The 26321-nt window shown below is 38.3% G+C and overlaps 1 protein-coding gene and 2 long non-coding RNA genes across 5 annotated transcripts in view; 2 read left to right on the top strand and 1 right to left on the bottom strand.

Annotated features, from left to right (window-relative positions):
* Positions 1-1348: 1348 nt before the first annotated feature.
* On the top strand, positions 1349-4862 carry LOC135407502 (uncharacterized). The gene is made up of 2 exons (XR_010426899.1): positions 1349-2003; positions 4097-4862. It is a non-coding gene; the product is annotated as an uncharacterized LOC135407502 (long non-coding RNA).
* Positions 4863-5493: 631 nt separating this feature from the next.
* MEGF10 (multiple EGF like domains 10) overlaps positions 5494-26321 on the bottom strand; it is an 84326-nt gene continuing 63498 nt past the window's right edge. For 2 of the 3 annotated variants that reach the window (XM_064642589.1, XM_064642587.1), the window contains exons 14-25: positions 23875-24021; positions 20333-20467; positions 19973-20101; positions 16830-16958; positions 15427-15555; positions 13402-13530; positions 12662-12898; positions 11741-11868; positions 11448-11571; positions 9514-9558; positions 6731-6937; positions 5494-5797 (exon numbers count right to left, since the gene is read on the bottom strand). In XM_064642589.1, the coding sequence (XP_064498659.1) occupies positions 5637-5797; positions 6731-6937; positions 9514-9558; positions 11448-11571; positions 11741-11868; positions 12662-12898; positions 13402-13530; positions 15427-15555; positions 16830-16958; positions 19973-20101; positions 20333-20467; positions 23875-24021 (1700 nt within the window). In that variant the 3' untranslated portion in view covers positions 5494-5636. The remainder of the gene's footprint in view (positions 5798-6730; positions 6938-9513; positions 9559-11447; positions 11572-11740; positions 11869-12661; positions 12899-13401; positions 13531-15426; positions 15556-16829; positions 16959-19972; positions 20102-20332; positions 20468-23874; positions 24022-26321) is intronic. The other variant, XM_064642588.1, reaches the window with a different exon arrangement.
* Positions 15500-24655, top strand: LOC135407503 (uncharacterized). Its single transcript, XR_010426900.1, has 3 exons — positions 15500-15587; positions 19471-19610; positions 23079-24655. It is a non-coding gene; the product is annotated as an uncharacterized LOC135407503 (long non-coding RNA).

Here is a 26321-nt window from a genome sequence, read left to right on the forward strand (position 1 = left end):
TTCCCCACTGTTGCCAGGGGGTCTCCCCTTTCCAGGGGATTAAGTCTGCCAGCCTAGGACTCTGCTCTCTGTGTGAGAGACCAGGGAGCTTGGTTGTTTCCTGTGGTCAGGAAGACCCCCAATCCCCAGTATCCTTCTCCTTCTTTTTCTGGTAATAATCTGCAATAGATTTGAAATGTCTAAGCCCTTCTTTTTAAGTGGAAACATGACTCTTTATTGAGAATATTAATTTATAACTGATGATTATTTACCGTATGTAATCAGGATCACTTGTTATTTTCTTCTCTTACACTAGTAAGATAGCTGTTTGAATGTAAAAGAAGTCAGTTGTTTATGATGGAGCCCTCTGTTTCAATAGTGGTGAAGAAATACGAAGTTGTATTTCTCAGATTTGCTCAGAAAAGCCTGGAAACTAGAAATACACTTTTACAATACTGAATTGTAGCTTTTTGAATCTGAAGAGTTAGACCTCTGTGACTGAATAAATCAGGCATACATGGCAGGTAGGTGCATTGGACAACACCTGGGAGGGACAAATTCCCTCATGCTCTGCTCTCCAGCTCTCTGTGCCCCCCTAGTTCCTCCCACGGGGGTCTCTGTCTCAGTCTCGCAGGTCTTCTCCTCTCTCTCCTTCCCATCCAAACCATTTTATTTTTCTATTAGTTTTTAATGTCAAATCTGTCCTCCTTGATCAACCTGTGATAGTAAAGAGCAATTTCTCACACCATTTGTAGCCTGTGTTTTGAATTCCTCATAGGGGCGTCAGAGTTAGAAAATAGAAGTTACAATACATTACAGCCCTCTGTGTTTGTACTTTGTGTACTATTTTTAATGCTTAATCCAAGGCTATTATCTGACTAAAAAGGGGAAATGCCTTGCTTTTGGCAACTCAGCTTGTCATCTTTCTCAAAATTAGAGCTTTAGGCATTCAAGAGAGGCTTGAAAGAATTGTCCTGTTTACAGAATTATTTCCCACAGTACCAGACAGTAATCACACAAGTTCAGCTGATTTTTCTGCAAAGCCTTTGATAAACTATTTTCTAAAAGAGGGAAAATAAAATGCATTAATTGGTGGACCAGCACAGGCAAGTGTCCTGGTTTTAGCTGGGACAGAGTTAATTTTCTTTTTAGTAGCTGGTACACTGCTGTGTTTTGTGGTGAGCAACCACACTGTGCATCACTGTTATCTCCTGGGGTTTATTTGCTGCAGTCATCATAAAAAGAAGACTCGACAACCCGTGGGTTCAAGCAGAGTAATATAGCTTGGGGCTATCTCCCTTTATTGAAGGTGTCTAGCTCTATTTATAGGGTAAGGTGGGAAGGTTCTGGAAAACAGGAAGAAGCATAGGATTGACAGGGGTGATAACCAACCAGGGAAGGAAGGAGGGAACATGAGATCAGGAGGGACCAATGAGAGAAACATCTGCAGTGCAGCAAACGTGAACAAATAGAAAAAAGGGCATAATTCTGAGGGGAAAAATATGAAATTCGATAAAAACTGGGGTACAACAAATAGCGAACGTGCATTAACAATTCTAATTAATAACAGTCTCTGTCTTAACCGCATCATGTTATATATCTTCAAATCATATCTTCATTCGTCGCTGTTCTCAGCCATAACTTCTTGCAGCCGTCTTTTTCCATTCAATAAACTTTTCTTCCTCACTTTCTGTTGCCCTCCGCATTTATTTTTTTCTCCCTCTTTTTCAGTACAATTATTAGTTTTAGTAGTAGTAATTTATTCAGCAGTAGTAATTTATTTTGTGTCAGTTAATAAACACTTCTTATTTCAATCCACAAAGTTTCCTTTCCACTTCTCCTCCCTGGAGGAGTGAGTGGCTATGTGGTACTTAGTTGCCAGCTGGGGTCAAACCATGACAGCAAGAATGACATTTTCTATATTTCCCACTCAAGATCCATCATAAGCAAATGAAAAACAAAGGAAAAAAAATTTCAAAGCATTTCCCACCTTTCATTAGAAATGTTACTGTATTAACCTACAGGTATGTGAAGTTGAAGTAAATGGTGGTGAGGGGCAGAATGATGAACATCAGTCATCTTTGGAAAATATATATATTTTCAAACAAAACACTTTTTTTTTGGTTACAACTAAGAAGAAGAGCCAGGTATACTCGATAGATTTTCTTTAAAAATATATTACAGTTCAATCATATCAAAGTGAAGTCTTGTGGGCTAAAAAACTGAAGAAAGAAGTGTTAGGTTCAGTGCTCTAACACTAGTATGAGTGTATCAAATGACAAAATTTTTTGTACAGTAACTGATGAACATACACCCATTTGTCTTCGGTAATTTCAGATACTGTATATACAGTCTTTAATATAAAGCATTTTTTGTCAAAATTAGCTCTGTATTCACTCTGGGCTTTGGAGCTTCGGTCTAAGAATTATTATTTGGACACATATCTGATAAAAAATTATAGTTACAGTACTTGAAAATCCAGTATATTTTAAATAACACATTTTCCACTTTTGACTTTATTTTATACTAACTTCACTTCAATACAAACTTGACTTTGCAGATTGTCTCAGCAGGAAGTATGAGTACAATGAAATCTTCTTTCCCCTGTAATCTGCATGTGCATCTCCAATTCGAGTTAATGCAAGTTCTCTGGGTAGATCAAGATAAGGACAAATTTTGTGTGTGACCGTGTGTTGTGATGAAAAATCTTTGATATAGTAGAAAGCCTTGAGGTTCATATTCTAAATGGCCTGAGTTAATGTGCCTACAGTATTTAAAGTTTATACTCGCTACTTACTTTAAAATCAGCTATTAACTTTGTGCGGCATTTTGAACTTTATTAAAATGATCACAAGTTGGAAGGGGAAAGCCATCTCAATTTTCAATGCTGTTTCTCACAACTGTGATGTGAATATATAGAGACAAAGTGTCTCTTTTCCTTCCTGTCTGTGGAAGCCAATTCTCTGAGTGTTTGCCAAAATTATTACATCAACTTACTCAGTTTTCTCCACAATGTAAGTGTGCACATTCCAGAAATATTAAAATTCTGTAAAGATCAGAGTGGAATCTACAAAAAGGACTCTCTGACAGTCATGAAGATTGAGCTTGGGGGTCTCAAGTTGAGAGCAGAGTGTACTCCAGGAAATGTTTTTTGAGCACCTACCAAGGATCACTCACTGAAGTAAACTCACAAGACATTTACTCTACCTGTATGTATTGCACACCCAGCTCAGATAAATGCAGACATTACTTATGCTGACTACACAGCAGGAGTTTTACCCACATACAGAAAGGCAGACCTTGGTAATGTATATATTTAGAACATACACAATTTTCATAAACTCATCTGTTTTCATGAATATTTGCCTGAATATATCACTTGAGGATATGAGACATACTGGAGATTTTCAAAAAAATACCATTTATTCAGCTCTTCACTTTCCCATGTTAAAAAGAACTGTTTAGATTATGAAGATTCATTTACCTAGTGGCCTCCAAATTTCACAAAGAGCAAGAAAACAGGTTTTTGTGAGTTCACAATTGCTAAATGGCAGCACTTTCTATTCATGGCTTTAGAAAAGAAAGGTTTTATTTAAAGTCTGTTTCACACAATACAAAAAATGTATATACCAGTAGCTCTACACATTATCTATATGCATACAAACCCAATCATTTCTTTGTCTTACAGAGGGATTAAATTGTAACCAGCTTCTGAAATCTTCTAGTTAATGTTAACTAGCAAAATAAAATAAAATAATTTATTCCAAGGATGTACAAGAAATGCCCAGGGAATTGCGAAACAGCCAGTTATCATGGCTAGCCAGAACCAAGAATGTTATGGGACATTTCATAGAGGCATATAAATTCTCAGGCTTAGGCACATCTGCTACAATGTCTTTTGCCAGTAGCTTACTCATTTTTTACCACTTTAGTGACAAATAAAAGGAAATTGTACTTCCATTTCAGCTCTGGTGTTCCTTTTAAAAAAATTGAGAAAGTTTTGTCAGTTTTTCTTCCAGTTATTCCTCTATGGCATTTAGTATTCCAAAGGCAACTGGTTGTGGGTTTCTTAGGAATATTTCAGTACTGTCACAATTGTGATAATTCTTTGTGTCAGATTGTATTGCAGCCCTGATGTCATGGCAGTCCATGTGCTAAGCCAGAGAGCAGACTGTTTAGGAAGGAGTTACAGCCTCATTGGGATAAAAAGCTCTTCTGGAAAGATGGTCTCCATCCACATGAGTAACGGACTAAGCTAAACTTCAACGAGGAACTGTTTTTTACTTTTCTTCTGCATTCTTATTCTGAACAAAAACACCATAACTTTTTTGTCCCAATTAACAAATTAGGTTAAACTGTTATGTATTAGGTAATCACCTCCTGATAGACATCAGTATGACATGAATTCTTACTTTAATTCTCTCCCTCTACCCAGAGGTCCCTTAAATGGACAAAATAAAGGCCATTTGGCAAAAAATGCAAAATAAATGGACACATAGTAGAATATTTTTGCAGTTACAAGCTGGTTCACTAGAAACACAGACACACAGTAAAAATGGAGACAGAAGTTAATGAAGAATGGGAGATACATGTGTCACATTATTAGCAATGCAAAAGACCAGCTTAAGCATGTGTTTCCCTACATCAGCTATAAAAAAGAAAAGGTGCCTTTTTAGCAAGTATGCACAGAGTTTGCTTTGTTATTTCTAAGAAAAAAAATCAGAACACTTCACTATTTTTATTCTATATTACAGTCATTATTACTACCTGTTTATAAAATGTAAACCCTTCCTTGCAGTTAAGATTTACAGAAGTCATCACCTTTGTCCACTCCTTACATAATCAGTCCATGGTGACAAAAATAAACTGATTTATTTTACATATTTTTTGAAGTAATTACTGATATGTTATGGATTATTAGTTGTGTGTGGCAGAAATAGTGGTCAGAACTGCAATATACAAATGGTAGCAAAATATTTGTTGAAGACTAGTGCGGGGTCTGCAGTACTAAGAGATCTTGAAGCATCATATAATACTGATGTATGCAATTATTTTATCTCCAGAACTATTCAAGCAACCCATGTCCACCACCAGTAATGGACAAAAAAGCCTGATGATGGATTTCTCAAACAACTGCAATATTGTGCTTACTTATCCCCATACGATCTTGTTTCTTAATGTCTTGACTAAAGATAAGAATGGAAGGTAAAATTTGGCAAGGCAGTTTTTCTTCTACTAATGAATAACTAATGAATCAGATCACTCGTAAAAAGTGGTATTTGGTAAATTGCACTGTCCTGTCTGAAACATGACAAAGAAGAAGTCTATATTTAAGGTCACTAAAATGGGATGTTATCAAAACTGATCTGCAAACTAATATTTTTAAGCCAGTATATTACAGTATAAATGTGTTGCATTCCCGTTTCTATAAAATTTACTGCCATGAGAAAAAATAATCAGGATCCCCAGAGTGTGGCATTTGTCCATCTGTCACTTGTATACACAATACAAACCTCGTGTTGAGATTCTGTTTAATGTACAGCAAATACTTGCTGGACAGATTAGGAGCCAAATATGATGGTAAACTAGAGGAAGGAGCACAACCATGCCAATTTGCCCCTTGAGAGTCCCACTGTTCTACAAACCAGCTTCTGGGGTCATTCAGTGCTGACCCCCTTTGTAGAGGATGTGAGGCTGTCTCGAACTGGTAGCAAGTCATAATGACAGGGAATATGGCTGTTTTTTGGAAGATCATAAGGATCCTGGCTGAAATGTCCTCTGCTGCTGAATGATCCCTGCACAACGCTCACCGTGGGTTCTGTGACAAAAAAGAGCACATACATTCAATATGAGAAGTGGCAAACAGAAGGACAACGTATTTCATTTCCGGTTCTGCTTCAATATGAAGATTCCTTGTCATGCTGAGTTCCTGAAGTGCAGGTTTAGAAACCAAGGTTGATGTTTAGGTGTTTTGCCTTCACACTGAGTTACACCTGTAGACCTGCAGCAGGGCCCTGCCATGAGGATATTTACTGACAGAAGCAAGTGGACCAGCATCTCTTCTTTATGTGTGGGCAAACTTAAGAAAAACCCTGAATTCGGGGGTTTTAATCAAGATTTTAGAAAAGTCCTTAAAAGCACCATGGGGATATTGATGAATTTTCATTTCTAAGTTGGGAACAGAAAAGGAAAATGTATCCTATGATATGGGACACAATTTATTCCAGTCCAGAGATTATTAGGATAGCTACCATTCCACAAGATGCCAAAGTTTTCTGCAACTAAGTAATATAGTAACTAGACAGGGCCCATATTACTGAAATACTATGTCTATGGGTGAAGATGCTGTTTTATTCTGATCAAGAGAAAGAAATAGATCTTTCCTATCCCTCCCATACAGTTAACTCCAGCTGTATTCAGTACTTAACAGTTAAGTTGAATTGTATTGCAATCAAATGCTAAGCTTATCTCATGCTGCTGTTTAGAGAAAGCCTTTTAAACCAGGGAAATTCAGAGGCACCTCTAGCTTACAGAACAGAGCTGAAGGTATTTCAAACCTCATTTGTGTGAATTACACCACTTATCTCAGTAGAGTGAGGTTATTGTTAAAAGCATTTGAACAGAAAACAGAATCTGAACATATATTTTTTTTCCCAGTGAATTTTCATATGTTTTGATTAAACTGAATCAAAGAAAGTCCCATGCTCTTTGCTCTTAACCTTGAGCATCCAGAAATAGATTTTGTACATACCAACTTCATACACGTTCTTGTTGGTTGTAGCAGAGCCGGTGATCTCAGCATAGGGGGAGTCCCTGCGTGCTGGTGACTTCATTTCAACATACCCACATTCTGAGCTTTTTGGTACCAGAGCTGGTGGGTCCTTTATAGTAGCATAGGGGTTCTCAGAACTGCTTAATGAGCAATTACTTAAATTGTATTCTGAGTTCTTCACTAGATCTACAAAAAGAAAAATGTATTACTCTCAAGCCGTGGTACATATTATGGACACTGCTGCTGCAAAAAGGGCATTCTTTAATTCTGAGTTCTGAAAAGTCACTCATAAATGAACATTTAAATGGAACCCAGTCATAAAACTTCAAAATTATTATACAACAATTAAAGAAAGCACCTCAAGTGCTGTGCTTTTTAATAGGATTGATCTGGCCACCAGCAAATTACTGTTTGAAAGTCTGAGCATCTTCAATTCTGATTTAAACAGTAGCTAGCATTATATACTGTGGTGAGGGGATAACCCCCTCAGTCTCTAAGCTAGACAAAGAGATGTCTGCCTGCTCAGCGCAGCAGGCAGCCTTTTATTAGGTTCTCCTACTTCTACTTTCCCACACACACAACACAAACATATTTCCACATCGTGGCTGGGCTTTGCAAACGAAGATTTAGGAAGGCTCTATCCATATTTGTTACAGGCACGTTGGTGACTTATGAGGCCGATACAAGATAGACATATCCGATTGCAAAAGGCACAGTAGGAAGACTCTTTAGGTGGTGTATTCTGCAGAACACGGTTCTTTCTGCGTTGCCTTTTCTCCTCAAGAGTGATCCTGTGTGCGTTCTCAAAGGAGACAGCTGCGTTATAGATGTTGTGTCTCCAGGCCTCCCAAGTGGAGGCCAGAGTAGACCAGTTATGGTGATCAATATGGCCAAGGCTGAGATGTTGTTTCAGGGAGTCCTTGTATCTTTTCTTCGGGGCTCCTATCTTGCGGCAGCCGGTGGCAAGTTCAAAAACACTGAGGAATGCGCACCTGCACTTCAGCCACACAGCTCAGGGCTGTGTCCATGGGAACTATCTAGTTAGCTTCACTGCTCCCATGGAAAACGGCCCAACACCCCGCAACACTCCAAACTCCTCAAACTTCAGTTGTGGGGCTGTGACTTCCCCCCACACTGTGGGGGGAGATGGCAGGCCCATAGAACCCCCGAGACCCCTAAAAGTAGAAGAGTTTGAAGTGTTACAGGGTGTGAGACCTTTCCCTTGAGAAAAGTGAGGATAATTGCATGTACCCATAGATACAGCCTTGAGTGTTAAGCAGTATAAGGTCGAAATTGTTTGCAAGCCTGCAGGTGCTGCATTCCTGGGTGTTTTTGTAAGAATATGTTTCTATTTTATGTGTGAGAAAACAGAACTTAGAGAACTCAATAAAGCTGCCTGCTACTCTCAGCAGGCAGACACCTCTGGTCTCAGCACTCTGTTCGTGTGTGTGTCTTTCTTTCCCCCATGGACCAAGACCTACCGACAGATACCCCACGACAATATACAGATAATGTGTAGTATCAATTTTCAATAATTCAGAATACATTTTGCCCCTCCAAGTGCTGTTCTCAGGACACTGTTAAAGTAAGTGATCTAAGACTGTTCCCAAGGCCAATGTCTGGGCAAATGATAACATGACTTCTATGGATGGCATGTTTGGTGAAAAGTTTTACTATGCAGCCACACTGAAAGAGTAACCAGCTTCTTTGCAAGTTTCTGTAACGTGATAACAGAAGAACTGAAAAGGAAACATCAGGTAGCTTGTGATTTAGGATTTCCCTGAAGGACAGATAACTGTGGTTTCAGAGATACATTTTCTTATGCTGGGAAGTGATTTTGTGGTGTTTGTGTTACTTTGTTCTCTGTGTTGTTTCGTGATATGATGTGTTATTTATGCTTCAGAGATGAGATTTTGTCAGCTTGTTTCTCATTCAATATTTAGCAATGAGATTGCCCTTAGTGAAACTATAAGTAGACAGGTGCTCATAACTTTGTGACTCATTTAAATTGGCCTTTCTGTAACCATAGAACCCTCGAATTAGTTTAGATTGTAAAGGACCTTTCTGATCATTAAGTCCAACCATTAATGTAATACTGCCAAGCCCACCACTAAACCATGCCCATAAGTGCCAAATCTTTACATCTTTTACATATGCACACCTTAATCAGGTATCAAAAATAGTGACATACACCAGTGTGGTACAGTATAAAGTTTTATGAGAAAACTGAAAAATTCAAAAGAGCAAAATATCAGTGCTACCCTGAATTTCTGAAGCCTTTAATTCCTCTCTGTGTATTTGTATTTTGATATGCTTTCCAAAGGCCTGCAGTGAAGGTGGTGAAGCATTACAGGCTTGCAGTAACACAGACCTACGCTGACCATGCCAGCTGCAAGAGGAATTGTCTCTCTTCTGAAGCCTTTCAGCAGAGACAGCATGTCCTCACCTCACTCACTAGGCTGAATTCAAGGGCCATCCCCCTTCTGCTTTTAGAATGGAGCTGTGTTGTGACTCAAGCATTACAGAAACATTTGATGTGCAACACAGAGAGGACTTATAAAGGCTTGGTTTGCTGTTTGGTTTTTTTTTTCTAAATAGCCTCCTCCCTTCAGAGAAAAGAACAAACTTCATGTATTGATTCACTGTCTAAGAAAAATTTAGTCCAAAATTATTTTTATATTCTCTTCACCCAGAAGGTAATATAGAAAAGCAAACTGAATGTCTGTGTCATTTCATCTGAATACATCAGAAAATAATCTCACCTTTCAGAGACTTCCCCAAATATCCCCTATCAAGTCCAAAAGCACCTGAGAAAAATTATATAAAAAACAAAGTAGCTTTAAAATAAAGAAAATAAAAGTGGTTAAACAACAGGTTTTAAAGGGTTTAAAAATTGCTTTGGGATTAATTTCTAGCTGTACACAATAATTCTGTCATAAGCACTGTGAAACTGCCCAGGGTACAGAAGTGTTGTTACTATTTGCTTGCACCCTTTCAGACAGGAGCTTCCTGAACATGGAAGGTGATTAAGGTCACAAGGGACCACTAAATTATCTGCTTTGACCTCACATATGTCACAGGCCATTATATTTCCCCCAGTTACTCTTGAATGAGCCTAATAACTGCTATTTGATTAAAGCATATTTTTTTTGTCTGGATAAACCATATCTACCAGAAGAGCATCCCATCTTAACCTGAAAATTTCAGGGTATGGAAAGTTCACTCTACTTCTTGATATTTTGCTTCCAAATTTAATTATTGCCAAAATTAATCATGCCCAGGGTCCCTGTTACAGTCTCTTGACCTGCACGAATGGCCTAAGCACACAGCACCTGAATCTGCAACTTTGCAATTACCTGTTAGTAAGAGATTTCTCTCAATATAAATCCGAATGTAAACATCAGCAGTGCATGACAACTGTCTCCAGAGACCTGGCACTTACCTGGTTATTAATCCATTCAAATAGCTGATTGATATTCTGGAGAGCTAATTTCTTAAATTAGACTGTATTTTGGTACTGTGCCAGGAACTTTATGAAAGCCTAAAATCATTTTATCAATACCATATCTCTGTAAGCAAAAACCATAGTTTTCAAGAAGGAAATTATATTATTTGAAGAGACCTAAACCTATTTAATTTTATTCCTACTCCATCTTATTAGATCTTTTGTCAGCTGTTCTGTTGTTTTTACAAGTCTTATGCCCAGGTTACCCAAGTAATCCCATTTGATCTTCTAGGAAACAGACATAATATCAGCATTCATCTAGTCCTCTGGAATCATCCTGTTACTGAGAATCTCCTGCCATGGGTTAACCATAGCAAGTATCTCTTAGGAGCCTTAAGTACAAGTGCTCTAAAAAAATGTGAAGCTGAACATCAAGGCTTATGTAACCCCTTTCTGTAAAAACCCCAAAACAAACCCAAGAGATCTGAGCCTGAATGGTGGTTTGACCAAGACTGGGGATGAGCAGGAAACATAACAATGCTGCATACAGTTGTTCTGATTCCCAGAATCTCATATATTTGTAAGTACCAGAAATGAAGGTAATTAAATGATCTAAATGATACTGGCACTGAAAGTCCCTTTTAAGGGTCTTTCACTGGCCAGTGCAATCCAGCCTTTTTGGAGTGCATGAGTTTGGAAAAGAATGAAAAGACAGCATAAAGCAGGATACAGCAACTCTAACCACTTCTTAGGAATTTTTCTTCTTAGAGATAATGTTCTGTCTTCTAGCAAATGGGAGGCTTAGCTAGGAAGATCTAGAATTTACGTATGAAGCAGCTCAGATGATGAGAAACTACTTTTTAAACCATTGATTCCATTTGGTAGGGATTAAAAAAAAGAATACATGCAACTTTTCATTTATTTAATAAGAGTATGTAATTTTTTCAAAGCAGACCTTTATTGTACAATACCCATTGTTTTATAAAACTAATCAATAAGCAAACCTAACAAAAGTAATATGAGATATTTTGCATATCATGTCTGTGCTGGGAATCAGACTGTTTCAGCATACCTCACAAGGAGTCATTTTTTTGTCTCTGAGGGAAGGTCAAACCTATAACCTTGAACCTCACACACAATCTGACCAACTTGGTATTACCCTGAGAGGAGACTCAGGAAACCATTCCTGCTTTCTAATCCATCACACACACGATGAATAATGTTCACATTCTCTCCTTTTTTTTTCCTTACCAAGTTCATTGAGGTAGCCACCATGTTTCCAGTCTGCTGGCAGTGTTCCTGTGTAGTCCATGGCAGTACCTCGTTTTCCAGGTTCCACATTTTTAAGGTTCACAAACAGCTGATTGTTTTTTGCCTGTTTCAAAGAAAGATGGGCAATAGAAACTGAAACTAGTGGGAAGCTGCTGAATTTCCACCTGATAATCAGGGAAAGCAAAAATAAACCAAATGGGAAACATTAGGGAATAAAGTAAAATAAACTGAAGACTAATTGACAGAGAAGTTTACAGATTTTTATGCTTTACCTTTGCTAAGGTCAGCCTCTCCATGTTGTTTACATGAGGTGGGGTAGTGCATTGAGTTAAAGTATGATAACTAGGGTTAGAGAAATAGTGACTGTTGGCATTTCCACCATTACTGTGAGGGATGGTTTCTGAAAAGAAAAAGACAGGAAAATGAACAACTGAAAATAACATGGCATTTCTTCCTCAAAGATATGTTTTTGACAGTGCTGCTCTGATTTCGGAATCTGATTTTGAGTTTCTTAAAAAAACCTACCGAAACAGAACTAAACATCTTGCATTTATTTAAAGAAATTAGAGATACAGAGCAGTAAGTAACTAGTCATGTCCCCACTTTCAGCAAAGATCCTACACAAGTGTTACTTGTTAACATCTCTGTTTTATCTCTGTAGTCATAGCATTGCCCTAATCACTGTCACTTGCACCATTAAGTTCACACCAACATTTTCTGGTGCTTCAAAAGCCACTAGTACCTTTGCTGATTTGCTTTTTCTTAACTCTTGACAACTGTTTCTGCTGTTGTCTTCAACTGCTGCTTTCCTTAAACAGTGGTGTGCAAAAAACAGCATTGCCTTAAGTTTTGTGTACCCACTGCATCGCAACTCACAGGCACTTTCATAGGTCAGAAACTCCTGTTTGCTTCATTTCTCTTTCCCTTAATTTGTTTCAAACTTGAGCCACTTTCCTATCTGGTTCTCTACAGAATCTTGCCCCAGATAGTGTGAAATCTTGATTTTTCTACAGCCATAGCAGCCTTTCTGTATTGAAGCTGTTGGCATTGAATTTAAAGTCTCTGTAGAAACCATATTTTGCCACACTCCAGTTCTCTTTAAAAACAGGCACAGGGGAATAGAAATGTCCATACTTCCACTGTTTAATGAAGAAAAATATTTGAGGATAAAATCTGTTCTAAACATCACTTACCTGAAATGGTGTAATCTGCATTCATGATCCTCATAGCAGGGGTGTAGGTCACTGTGGGCATATTTGTTTCTTTTCCTTTCTGCTTATGTCTGTAAATGATGAACAGCACTAGCAGGAAAAGCACAACCAGGACAAGAACAATGATGCCTGCTATAGCCCCTATCTGGTAGGAGTCAGCAGGGATGGCAGTACTGGTACGGCTTAAACTGTTCAGGTTTCCCACAATGATTACACCAGCTGAAATACAAGACGAAATAAAAATATGTGGCATGAACGCAGAAGGTCATGTGTCAGGAGCAGAAGACAAGATTTCACTTCTAAATCTTCCTGCTAACCTAACTGTATTTAATAATGCCAAAATAGAGCTATGTCAGAAACCAATGTGAGGACAATCCTAACCTTAAGGAAAAACATTCATGATCTTCACAGAAAGAGATATTTTCATGAATTTGAAGTAGGAATATTCCCTAGGCAAAAGGACAGGGCAGGTAAAGCACATGCTTTGGACAGCACAGCACTGTAAAACATTTTGTGCAATCTACACTTGAGAGCTTTGCTCCAATTAACTATCACTGAGGCATCTCATTTAAAGTGTACAGAATGTATTTAATAGAATGGACTATTTAAATGCTCATGCCTTCTCAGATCTACTTAATGAATGACACAGAGATGGTATTTCATAGGTCAATGCAATTTTTACAGGAAACAGTTACAGTAGTTTTATTGCATCCAGGCTTTACCTTGATCACACCTGGCCCCTTTCCAGCCTGGGCTGCAGTAACACGTGCCAGTGATGTGGTCACAGGTTGAGTTGTTCAGACAATCACAGATCTGACGGCACCCATACCCGTATGTACCCTGGGGACATTCTGCGTAAGTGAAAATGAGACACAGTCAGTACTTATTAAGTGCTTTGGTAATTACAGACCTGCAGCGCTACACGTTTCTAACCCCACACATTTCAGTCCGTGGTCAGCAGATGGCAATGTGTCATTAGCAGCAGATCTCTTCGGGAAGGAATCCTAAGAGGACCCCTCAGCATGTGTGTTTATGTATGGGAAAGGAGAAGGAAATTTTATTTAGAAGTGTATTCATCCTTTACCTGCAATGTTGCTGCCACTAAGGCAGTGCAGTTAGGAAGGAAAAAAAAAAAATCCTAATAAGATAAAAAGGGTAGGAGACAGGGAAGAAATGGGCAAGATGTGAATAAAGAGCCAGAACACAATGTCTTTCAGGTTGCTCATATCCCAGTGCTTGAAAAATCATGTAATCATACAGGTGGAGTCAGACATCTGGCTGTTGTCGTATCTTATGACAGCTGTGCTGATGTAAAATAGCAAGAAGAAAGGGCCATAACAGTGAGTCTAAACTGCAACACACATTTATATAAAAATAAAACTGCTGCTTTGATACTGTAATGAATGTACTGAGAAACTACTTACAGGAGGAAAATGCTAAATCATGGAGAATAAGCTAATTGGAAGAGTTTCACAGATTTTTTTCTCTCCTGGAATGACTTGAATACAATAATTAATTACTGATCAAAGTGTCTCCTACATCACGACATAAGCATGGTAGAGAATTATCCTAAACTGATAAAAATTATTTCTTTTATGCTGCCACCTCTGGTACTGTGTGTAACACTAATGTGTTACATTTTAGGAGTTCTGATGGTTTCAGCAAGTATGGTAGGTCTTCACCTTCTGAGACTCAATTTTCTGAAATATCTCAGGAGTTCTGTAATTATATTAATTTGTTCTTCTTTTTGTCTTTTTAAAAGAATATAACTCACCTTTTAGGCATTCCTAATTTAGAATAATTTACAAAGTAAAGTAACACAATGAATACCAGATAATGTTTTTGCAGTCTTGTCTCAAGTGAAACTTCCATGTCTGTACAGATTCTCCTTCTCTTTATTACACTCAATTAAACAAAATTTTAATTACTGAAGTAAATGTCTGGGCAAAAAATATCATGTCATAATATATTTTGGCATTTTAAAATCTGAATTAGAACAAATACCAAAACATTTAGTTTAATATTGTTACATCATTATTATAAAATTCTAAGAAAAATATAAAATCTATAAAATGTAATAATAGACTTAGATTTGCCAAAGTATTCAAAATTATTTTTTGACATCAAGTGACTGTCTTAAAAAGTTAGTCTTTTCCTGAACTTTATTGCTCTTTTGAAGTGAAACAGAGAAATCATCAGAGTGCATGAATTTGGGAGCAGCAAGAGTTGGACAAACACTTCTGTGCTTATGAGCCAGATTCTTCTTTTAATGTTGTACAATGTGGCACCACTATTGATGTCAGTGGTGTTATTCTTGATTTTCATGTATAACAACCACACACATATGAAAACAAAATAGCATCTACAATGCTTTTATAATCCAAATGTGTTGCAAAACCACATTGCACAGATTAATTGTATCCCCACCACTTCTTATCTTTAGTTTTCTAACTATTCGTTTTCTAACTATTACTTTTCATTGTGGTTTATGCTAATCACAATTACTTGGATTCAAATATTGCTTTTACATGACAAGAGTTGTTGGATGTTTTTTTAGCATTAAGTCCAAAGCAACTACAACATAGTGCAAATGCCTCTTACATGGAGATACAAATTGAAAGAAACAGCCATTGCAATCATCAGTCTTAATAGCTAGTTTTGTGGGCTTTTCTCTCTTAGGAAAAAGCTCGGTCCAGCTCCTGAAGCTCTTCCCCTGTCAGAATTCCCACTGTGGCCAGAACACTCACTCTGCTCGCAGTGCTTGCCCATGAACCCCGTACGACATGTGCACTGCCCGCTGATGTGGTCACAGTCGGCTCCATTCTGACACTGGCAGATCAATGCACAGTCCTTCCCGAAAAACCCCAAGGGACATCCTGCAGCACAAGGAGAGGGACGATAAAAAGAGGTGAAACAGCCACTCCAGAAATGAAACGCGAATATTCTGGTTTAGTGTGTTACTGAGAGCTCATTTTTGTAGCTTCAGGAACATTCTATAAACACAAGAGATCGAGCCCTATCTTATTTGAAGTGGTTTAAAATACACATTAGGCAAAATCTGCATAAAAATGGGGTTGGGAAATTGAGCAGAAATAGGGAAATAGTGCAGACAACAGAGGTTCTGAAGAAGGCAGCAAGAACAGCTCTTTGAAGAAATGGGTTTGAGAAGGTATTTGAGTGAGGAGAAAGAGGGCAGTTTGGGAACCAGACCACAGAGTCTGTTCAGCAGTCAGTGAATATTTGGACATCTTTTCCTCACAGTTTATGCTGAATCACAACAAAAATAAAAATAACAGCATATTGTATGTGAGCTACTCACAAAGATACCATTTCAGTATGGAGAAGACATACCACTGCAAAGAGATCATTATTCACCAGCAGGATGCAAAATAACCATGATAGCTGACAGCAGAACAGCATAGTAAATGTCTTCCAGAACTTTATCCATATGGCCCTGCAATATATCTGTTATTTCTTGACACTCTGACATTATTCATTTGAAAAAGGAGAGTTCTGATTTATGAAAAATATGTTTTTAAAACACTGAATGCAGAACACAGTCAGCAGTCATATTTTTCTTGAGGTCAAAGATAAGAGTTCTGCCCATATTACAGTCAGTGGGGGTGTGACTACCTGAACTGAAGGTAAACCAAATTGAAGGTGTAATATGATAAAAAGCCAGCGCTATCAAAATTTATTTCTAGCAAATGTTTATTTCTCAAACTTTGTATGAACTCTCACCCAGCATACAATGAGTGCCACATACCTACACCCAGTCATGCATGGCTTTTTTATTTTAATGAAAAGCTCTTGGGGGAAAAAAATCAGTATTAATGTATTATTAAATGAAAAACATCCCAAAACAAACTATAATTTTACAGTCTAGTGAAGTTAACTTTCCACGTTCCAGATAAAATAACTCTTGTATTAGTATTTGAATTACAGGTACTGAGCTTCAGCTGTTGTAATTGCAATTGCAGATATTGGATGTACAGTGTGATCACTCTGCAGTGACAAGAGGGGCTGTGCCTCAGCAGATCACAGCCACAGCTGAGACAGAAGCTGTTCCCATGGCTTCAATCTGAAGAACACTGAAGGATAACTCCGTCACTGATTTGTAGACTGAGAATGGAATACAAAAGTCACTTACTCTGTGTACAGTAAAGACCAGTCCACCCTGGGGTACACTTGCACTCCCCGTCGTAGGCACTGCAGAAAGCCCCATTGTGGCAGTTGCATGTGTGGATGCAGTTTGGTCCCCAGTGGGAAGGTGGACAAGCTAAAACAACCCAAAGCAATTAATTAATCTCAAATGAAAAAGAGAGCTGCTTCCATTCACATATGAGCACTGCTTTGTTTGGTGTTTGTTGTTTTCCTTTCAGATGTGTGGTTTAGGCTGCTCTATTCTGACCAAATAGCCACAGATTTATTTATTTATTTAAACTAGGAAATCATTTTACTCCAGGTAAAAAGTGCTGAAAAATAATAAATATGTGAAACCCCCAGTGATACATAATTAATACTGAGTACACAGGACATTCATACCAGCTTTCTCATAAAGACATTGTTTCCTTTCTCCATTTATTTTTTAATCTGCAAACAGTTCAATTGTTTACAGTCAAGAGGATATGGTTTTTAAGTCTCAAAAGTGAAGGTAAACAGAGGTTGAAACAGCTATATAGCCTATAGCTTTATACCCAAAACTATGCTTGCTTCTTGTGTTTCCACTATAATTGCTTAAATGTGGTGCATATAATCAGGTCTGTGCCTTAGTGAAGTTAACTCAGTTGCTTCCGTGGGTCCAATAATCAATATAATATTTCTAAAAACCAAGTAATAGCTATAAAGTGGAGATTACTTTGCTCACAATCATGTCAATACATTAGGAGACAATTTACTGGCTGCTTTGAAAATGTCATGATGAATGACTGTGATACTGTGTGCTGCCATTAGAATAGTGAAGTGGTTCCAAAATACTAATTACTTTTCAGAGACAGAGAAAGATAATTTTCCTCATGTTAGAATACCACAAAGTGAAGAGGGTACTCTAAGAATAGACCCTTTCTGTTAGGTAGGATTCACATCTTGAGGGTTTTTTTTTTCATTAAGAAAGTAGTTCTTTAAGTAGTACTTTAGTACTTTAAAAATAGTTTTAAGGAGTACAGTGTGAGTATTTCATAGGAGAGAAGAAACAGGTCAGACATGGAAGCTGTAGTTTTATTCCTGTGTAAATTTAAAGAGGCTGATAACTCCTTATTGTTGTGTACTGAATTGGTTGTCCAGAGACCTGTCTGGGAGCAATAACAATTCCTGAATCCTTTAAATATTTGCATAATTATTCATGTATGTGTGGGCCGTATTTTTGCAAAGTGTCATCTTTGCCCAAAGTTCACTTCGTTAAGTAACACATTACATTGTATCGAAAAAAAGGATTAAGTTTGGTTTTTGCTGTTTTTACTTCAGTTGTGCCTCATAATTATAGTTTTGTGCTTGAAATTAGTGGTCAACTAAGAAGGAATGTAAATCACATACAGCCAGAAGGTTAAAAGTTTGAAAAAGGTCTCTAGTTCTGAATGAAATTAATGGAATAATTATTTTCCATGTTAACTAAAGGCCTTTACACAAAGCAAATAAACTTCCTCTGTCATGGTCCATGAGCACAGCCTCAATAAGCACTTCCATTCATATTGCTGGCACCACTTTCTTGTTATTGATTCAGTGAGTAAGTCCCTCCTCCTCCTAAATACCCCTATTCTGCTACTCTCCCAACTACCTACTTATTTTACCATACAAACAGTTGGTACTTTGTACCAACTGGCTTCCACAGGAATAGGCCCAAGATTTAGTTTGGTATCATATTGAGTTGTGCATGCTAATCAGTTCACAGAACTTAGCCAGGGAAGTGGTTGGTTTTTTTTTTCCAAACTGACCAGATGTTATATTGCACCGGTACAGAGCCAGTTAACCCGGGCCGGTCAAACCTTAAATGATATAAACCAATGAGGCCTATTAGGAAATGCACCTCCCTGGGAACCCCACCACAATGTCTTTTGAACTTTAACATATCAGAGTATGGTGCAGCTACTTTTACTTACAAAAATGGGTTGACTGAAGTTTTGGCATGCATATGTTTCAGACTGCATGGATTTTAGTACCTTATGGAATTGGATATACTTCTTGTGAGAATTTTGCTTAAAACAATTCTTTCCTGTAATTACTAATTTGCATACACCCAGGAAGGCATATGGAGAATGACTAATTTAATAAAATAACTCTAAAAAGTAATAAAATTAGGGCTTTTCCCTCCTCCTTTTTAAAGTCAATAACAAAGTTTCTATTGAGTTTAGCATACTAAGACAATACCCATCCAGTGAGGCAGAATGACGCTAAAAATGTCTATCTGTGAAACATTTAAAAAAGGAAGAAACAGAAAAATCCATCACAAAGTTATAAACACTTTAAAAAAGAGTGGTAAATTTCTTAACGAAATGTTCAGATGTTTAGTAAGAACAAGGATGGTAGTGCAGTCAGAGCACTAAATTGCATCTGAGAAAATCTCAGCTTAGTTTTCAGCCTTGCCAGTAGCTCTCTTTGCAAAAGAGAGTAAGAAAAAACACCCTGTATTTCAGTGCTTCTTATTTATAAAATAATGCCTCTTATTCATAAGATTGTCCTGAGGATACAAGCCCTGAGATGTTCACAACACTACTGTGAAAAGAGTAAATAATTACACATAAAGAAACAACAGACCAAGAACTCTTTCTCTAATGCAAAGATTTATCAATCCACAGACATGTTCGAAGAGACCTGTATAATCTCCTAGTCCAACATCCTATTCAAAGGTTCTTCAATTATGATAATTCCACAGCCTCTTCCAGGCCGGAGACTTCAGAGCGTCTCTGGACAGTTGCTGTGTCTGACAACTCTCACGGTAAGGATTTTTATTCTTTTGTCTAGTAAAAGTTACCCTTGCTGCAACCTGTGAGTATTGCCTCTTGTCTCTTCACTGTGGACTTCTGAAATGAGCCTGATCCAGCTTCTCCACAACTCTCCTTTGGGCAGTGGAAGGCTGAAAATTGATCCCTCCTATCCTGCACTCCAGCCCGCTCATTGAAAGGATTATAGTGCACCATGACAGTGTTGATAAAATGAAGAAGAGTTTAGCCATATATTCATTATTTACCATGAAGTCCTAATTTCTGACTTAGACAGCGTTGTTTTACCAAAATGTTGATACTTTAGCCGGACCCTGGTTATTTGTTCTAAAATTAAAGGGAAAAAACTGATACTTACGCTGAGAGCAGTCACTACCAATCCAGCCAGGGTAACACTGACAGGATCTGTCAATAGGATTACAAGTTCCATTATTGGTGCAGGTGCATATTCCAATGCAGTTCTTGCCAAATCTGCCACTGGGACATACTGAGAAGACATTGTCAGAATTAGAACTCCTTAGCAATCAGAACAAGATTTTATTTTCTTTATTTCAAGAGAAAGCAGCTAATATTTGGATCAAGAAATGTATTGCTCAGTATAACATTAAAGTAAGGCATTATAAATTCTGGTAAGCACAATATCCATACTATACAAATAATACAATTAAGAGTACAATGGGTTTCACGCTTTATGAAATGTCTTTATTACATGTTGTACCTTCATTACAGAGGGCTCCTGTAAATCCAGGCAGGCAGTCACACAAGCCAGTGATGTGGTGGCAGGGACCACTGCTATGCACACATTGGGGGCAAGTCTGGCTGCAGCGGTGGCCGTAAAACCCAGGGGAGCAAACTGGAACCAGAGAGAACAAATTGACATTGACTTCCTTGCTTTCCATACAGCCAGGAACTGTAGGGCACTTGTTCCTGACTTGGAATTAGGTCTTCTTTCTAAATACACAGGAGTTGCAATAGTGGTGGTTATTATCTGTACAGTTCAATGATTTACTGTGGTGGGGGGAAACAGTTTTCCCCCTGCAGTTACAAAATGGTAAAACCCCAGGGGGTGGTGACCCTTGAAGTTTTAAGGTTTTACCCAATGAGCGCTTCTTGCAAAATATAAGCATATCACAAGCAGAACGGAAGAAAAGGTAGTTGTTGAAGTTGTTGAGAGAGGTGGCCATGTTCTGAGGCCACGAGGAAAGGGCTCGGAGCCCCTTGGGGCCTCTGGCCCCCAACCCCCACCCCAGCAGGGGGGCTACAGAGACTTAGAACAGTGTTAAACTAGACCAAGTATCTGCAGCTAGAAAGCTAAAGAAGTTTTCTCCACCATGAGTGAGCAGAGACAGAGCAGTATCAGCAGCGGTGGCAGAGAGCCAGAAGAGATAAGAAAGCGGCAGAGGCGGCTTGCAGCCAGCCAAAGAAGACACAGAGTTGTCTGAAGAGAGCCAAGAGAGAGAGCCAGCAGCAGAGAGAGCAGACTAGCTCTACAGGCAGAGTTTTTAGGGGAAGAACTAAACCAAAAAACCCCCAAAATCCTTTTGTGACCTTTCCTAAGTGGAGAGGATGGACTCCTACTGAATGGAAGTCCTAAAACTGCAGCAGCACTGCAGAAAAGAGCTGTAAAGCTCAGAAGAAATGCGAAGGGGGTGACCTTGGCCCCCCTGCTGCTTGAGACAGAGCACAGAGCTCTGTAGGGGAACTTGAATCCCCTGAAGATAAGGACCGTCATGAAGATCCCTGAGCTTCGTGATATGACGTGGTGATAGCGCCCTTGTCCTGGGAAACGCAGCCCACGGAAGAAGACCCTCGCTTGAAGACGAGTGGCCGAGGGGCTTGAATACCCCCTCGTGAGTACTGGCAGAGATCCGGCTACAGATGCTGCATGAGAAGAAGAGCGAAACAGAGAGACTGCTGCCCTAGAGAAACTGCTGCTCTGAGAGTGGAAAGAGATCTTTTCCTTCTTCCCTCCTGGACTTTTATTTGGAGGGGAGAAGAGATTTGATCCATTGTAAATACTTTTATGTCATGGTAGAGATAGCTAAGATTGTATATAATGTATTGTAGTATTTATTTGTACAGTCATTGTAATATATTCCCTTTCCCCCATTTTGAATCTTGTGTCTGGAAACCATCTCACCCTGAGTTGAGATGTGGGAGGGGGCTTGGACTAGGGAATTAGATCTTTTGGAGCTCTCAAACCATGACATTTACTATCACAAAAGGAGATTTGCTGGTTTTCCTCAAGGTTAATAATTCTGGTTAATAATGACTTAGTCAACATTCTGTTACATGTCAGGCCACACTGTGATTGGATAATGTTTGAAATGTATATTTACTTTATTGTTATACATATTTGGCCAATCATGGATGTGTTTTAAAGCATATTTGAAGACAAGTAATTTAAAATAACAGAGAATAGTTTTTCTCTAGATGAGTAAGGTCATCTTAGATCTTGACTTCTTATGTGCTTCCTAACATGGAAACTAACTTACCCATTACTTCACTGGTAAAAAATACAAATGTTTTCCAGTCAACCTTTCTTTCAGATATTCACTGTACTCATTACATGGCACAGAGTCACCTAACTTTTAGAGAACCTGAGACCAGAAATACAAAGTCTACCAGTTAATTCTGATACTAAAAGCATGAGTTTCTTAAAAAAAAAAAAAAAAAAACAACAAAAAAATCAACCAACCAACCAATAAACCACCAAAAAAAACCCCAAACCCCCAAAAAACCCACCCCAAAAAAAAACAGGAGGGAAAAATGGGCTGTTACATAAAATCTCCTTCTTTGTAGCTCTAATCCCTTTTGGCATTCATTTCCTGATAAATGTAAAGTATTAGGTAATACATCAAGAGAAATACCTGCACAGCTGCAATTAGCACTGACAAAAGGAACTTGGAATCTTTTCAATATTTTAATTTCATCCAAGTTTCAGTGTTTTAATTATACACAATACAAATTATATGGCCAGATCTCTCTACATAGGTTAACTTTTCCAAGTGAAACAATGCCAAAAGGTCTTCCTGTTTACTGAAAAGGCACTTTCTGACTGGGATCCAAATTATTTGTATGACCTTTGTCTTCCCAGCCTCCAGATCGTGCATCAGAGAGGGGCTCTGAGAGGCACTAGACTGGAAGCTTCTCGTCCAGATCATAAGCACAGTTCCAAAACACAAGGGAACATTTTTACATGTAGTGTTACACTGAGTCTGCTTTTGGATTAACTGGTTAACTGCAGTGCCTTTAGAGATTAGAAAGTGAGAATAATTACTGTGCATAGTTAGAAATGCTCAAGGAATACTAATGCCACCCTAATGTGGGGTTTAGTAGTGCCATAGGCAATCACATCCTTCAGCTTGAGATTTTGCCATTCCTGGACTGTTAGGACTTGACCCTCTTCCAATTCTCCTTCTAACACATCAGTGACCATTTCATGTTGTCTCCTGCCTTTTCAGCCTCTTTTGGAAGACCCAGGAGCATCTCTGCTTGGCCTCACTCCACCTACTTCTTGACTCTATTTCTGGGAGACCTACTCTGAAAATGAGGCTACCCCCAATTCCAGGAGACACACATTTCTCTTCCCTGAACACCCTTCCCTCACAACTTTGATGATTCAAACTACAGGCAGCTGGACTGCTGGAAAACTGTGACAAATCTTGTGGGGAGGGTAGGCTTATTATTTACCTCCTTGATTCTAGCACGATTTTCCTTAGTTTATCTGTATCTCTATTCTTGTAATTTTAATTTTAATTTTTTCAAAAGGAACCATGGGTACATTTGATATCCTGTTCTCACTCTGAGGCCTGTTGCCACTGCTGATTCTTACAAAGTGTATAAAAAAAAAGCAATAACTAACCCAATAATTCCTACCAAACTCAATGGGGAGGTTTTTAAGTTTCTGAAACTCATGTATGTTTTATTTACCTAACAAAATACACATTACAGTACATAAGTTTACCCTTAGAATGGAGTCCCCTACTAAATTTCTTAGAAAATCATATTCATAACAATGCCACAGCACAGATAGTGAATAAAAGTAAAGTTGTACCATAACAAGAAGAGCACTACTGCTTTGTTCATTTAAGATAACACTTTTTTTCTGCATATTCATATATTTTGAGAAAATGCCCCATCAGGGAGCATTTCATAGTACTTCATATTAAAATTACAAAGCATTGTTGTGTTATATGATATGTATTCCAAGTAAGAGAAGGAGAAACAGAGATTTTAAAACATTAATTTTGTTCTTACTTCTCTGACAAGTGGTGCCTCTGTATCCTGGTGCACACTCACAGATTCCATCATCTGGAGAGCAAGATGCTCCATTTTTGCAGTAACAAGGCAGGGAGCAATTTGGACCCCACTGTCCCTCAGCACACACACTGTCACAGTGAATGCCTGAAAACATAAATAAAACATTTGTGAAGAACTCTCATGCATAATAAGGTTAAACCTGTGGTCCTCAGTGGACTGATTTTCAAAACACAGCTCACATAACCTGTTTTTGAAAATACCACTAACATCAGGAAAATAGAACACAGTAAATGTGCATCCCTGTTCCTGTCTTCCCCCAGAACAGTGAATTTCATATTCTAGTTTTTATGAGATGTACATAATGGCTTTTGCTTCTTCCATAGTGGCCGTTTCAAAACAGCAAAACCTTATTTTCAAATTTTATGTTTGGGAAACGCATGACAAAAGGTATATAGAAACTCTTCCTTCTGAGCATAAGAATTCTTTGGGTCTGACATAACTTTGTATAATAATGGTGTACAGGACACTGAATGATTTCTAATTAGTGGTGAGCTGATTACTGCTCAGCTTCATACCGCATGGAAAAATGTAGCGCACACAAAGGGTTTCCAAACACACCACATGAGCATTCCAAAATGCTTAGCTGCAACAGTGTTACAGATGCTAGTCAGTCAGTGCTTTGTTTAGCTGCTTTTGATATAAAATTGATTGTAAAATGGCCGCAACCTGAATCCCTACATTTAAATCATAATACAAACCACTCATTATAATCAACCAATTACGGTCTCTTTATTGTTAGATTTTTTTTTGTATTGTTTGGTTTTTCGTTTGTGGCTTTTTTTGCAATGCAGCAACATTAAATATAATTTTCCGGCTTTTTAAAAAGCACTCTGCATGTTAAATGCCAGCAGGCACCACTGTGGAACTCAGACTGTATTGTGTCTACAGCACTTTTCATTAACAATTAAGTATTACTGTAATGCCTCTACTGAATGAACCCTCAGCTAAAGGAAAAGTGGACTGAATCCAACCACAATGATGTCTTGCTTTGTAAGTATTTCCAGCAAAATATGCCACAGGTTCAATGCCTTCCCAAGTCCTAAAAAACCCCAAACCAGTTTTACATGTGACAAGAAAAAAAATCTTTGAACAGCAAAACCTACAAAATCTCATTTGTAACGATCCTGAAAAATAATTACATGGTTTACTGATAGATCAGACTCAGAGGTGATTCCTTAACACCCCCAGCATCTGCCTTGCAAAGTTGTATGTAACCTCTAATTAGAGGAAGGGTGGAACTCCAGATTCTGGAACTGTTTCTCTGCAAGACAATGGACAGAATGAAGAATCAAATATGTGGCTCACTAGTGCCAGCAAGAGAGGAAACACTTGACTTTTAAAATCCAGACATTGACCAGCAGCAGTCAGTACATAGGCCACCTAAAAGCCCTGACTGTGCAATGAGTTACTACTGACCTAAAACAAATCTATTGTCAAAAAATGAAAGACTGCTTGTATCACTCCTCTTTCATTTTTCCATGCACAGGCATTCTCCTGTCTCCATCTACATTTGAGAGGCAGTGTGGACTTGCTTCTCAGTAGTCTGGGTCAACTTTTTCATTAACTCCCCATTTGTGGATAAATGGACATAAGAGAGTGGCTTGATTTTGGATTTTGAGAGACGCTGGTGCACATGAGCAGAATGACATCACAGCTTTTTTTTTTTTTTTTTTTTTTTAACAAGAACCACTTCTTTCAGCTGTATAAAATTGCTTTGCTTGGGGTTCCCAAATTTAAGAATTCGGGTCTCCAAGTCTGTGAAAGCATAAGCAGACACACGCAGAGCATTTCACAACTGAGCCTGGCACTCTGACCACGTGAGTGTTATGTATCATATCATACACAGCTTCACTCAGCGAACCCTGCTAAAGAAAAGACATTTTTCACAGTCTTAAGGGGTTTCACTGCTGTTCAGTATATAATGGTCACTATTAACAAGCCAGTGGTTGCCCAGAGTTACCACACTGCATTATCTGAGATTATGTAGACCAGTGACATACAATAATACCAGGCTCAATTAGGCTGCCTTGATCTGTGCACAGAGGATGCTTTATGACAGTGTGGTGTCAAAGGGTGATAGTGGGCACACTGAAACAGAAGAGACAATGGGTCCCATGCTGCAGAGAGCCACGATACTTGAAAGAGCCAGAAACTACTACTGAAAATGAAAAAAGGAAAAAACTCCTTCAGTACACACCGAGGAAAATTATCCATTAGGGAAACTGAAAAAAAGACTACATTTTCTTTTCCATTTCCACTTCTTATGAGGTGAAGAATGATATCCTTCTACTTAGCTAATAAAAAGTGTATATTAAATATCACAGAGTAATAATTATGACAATATAAGATACTGAAAGTGTGCTGATTACTGCTGTTTCACTGTA

The sequence above is a fragment of the Pseudopipra pipra genome, chromosome Z (genome assembly GCF_036250125.1).
Source record: "Pseudopipra pipra isolate bDixPip1 chromosome Z, bDixPip1.hap1, whole genome shotgun sequence".
NCBI classification, from domain to species: Eukaryota; Metazoa; Chordata; class Aves; order Passeriformes; family Pipridae; genus Pseudopipra; species Pseudopipra pipra.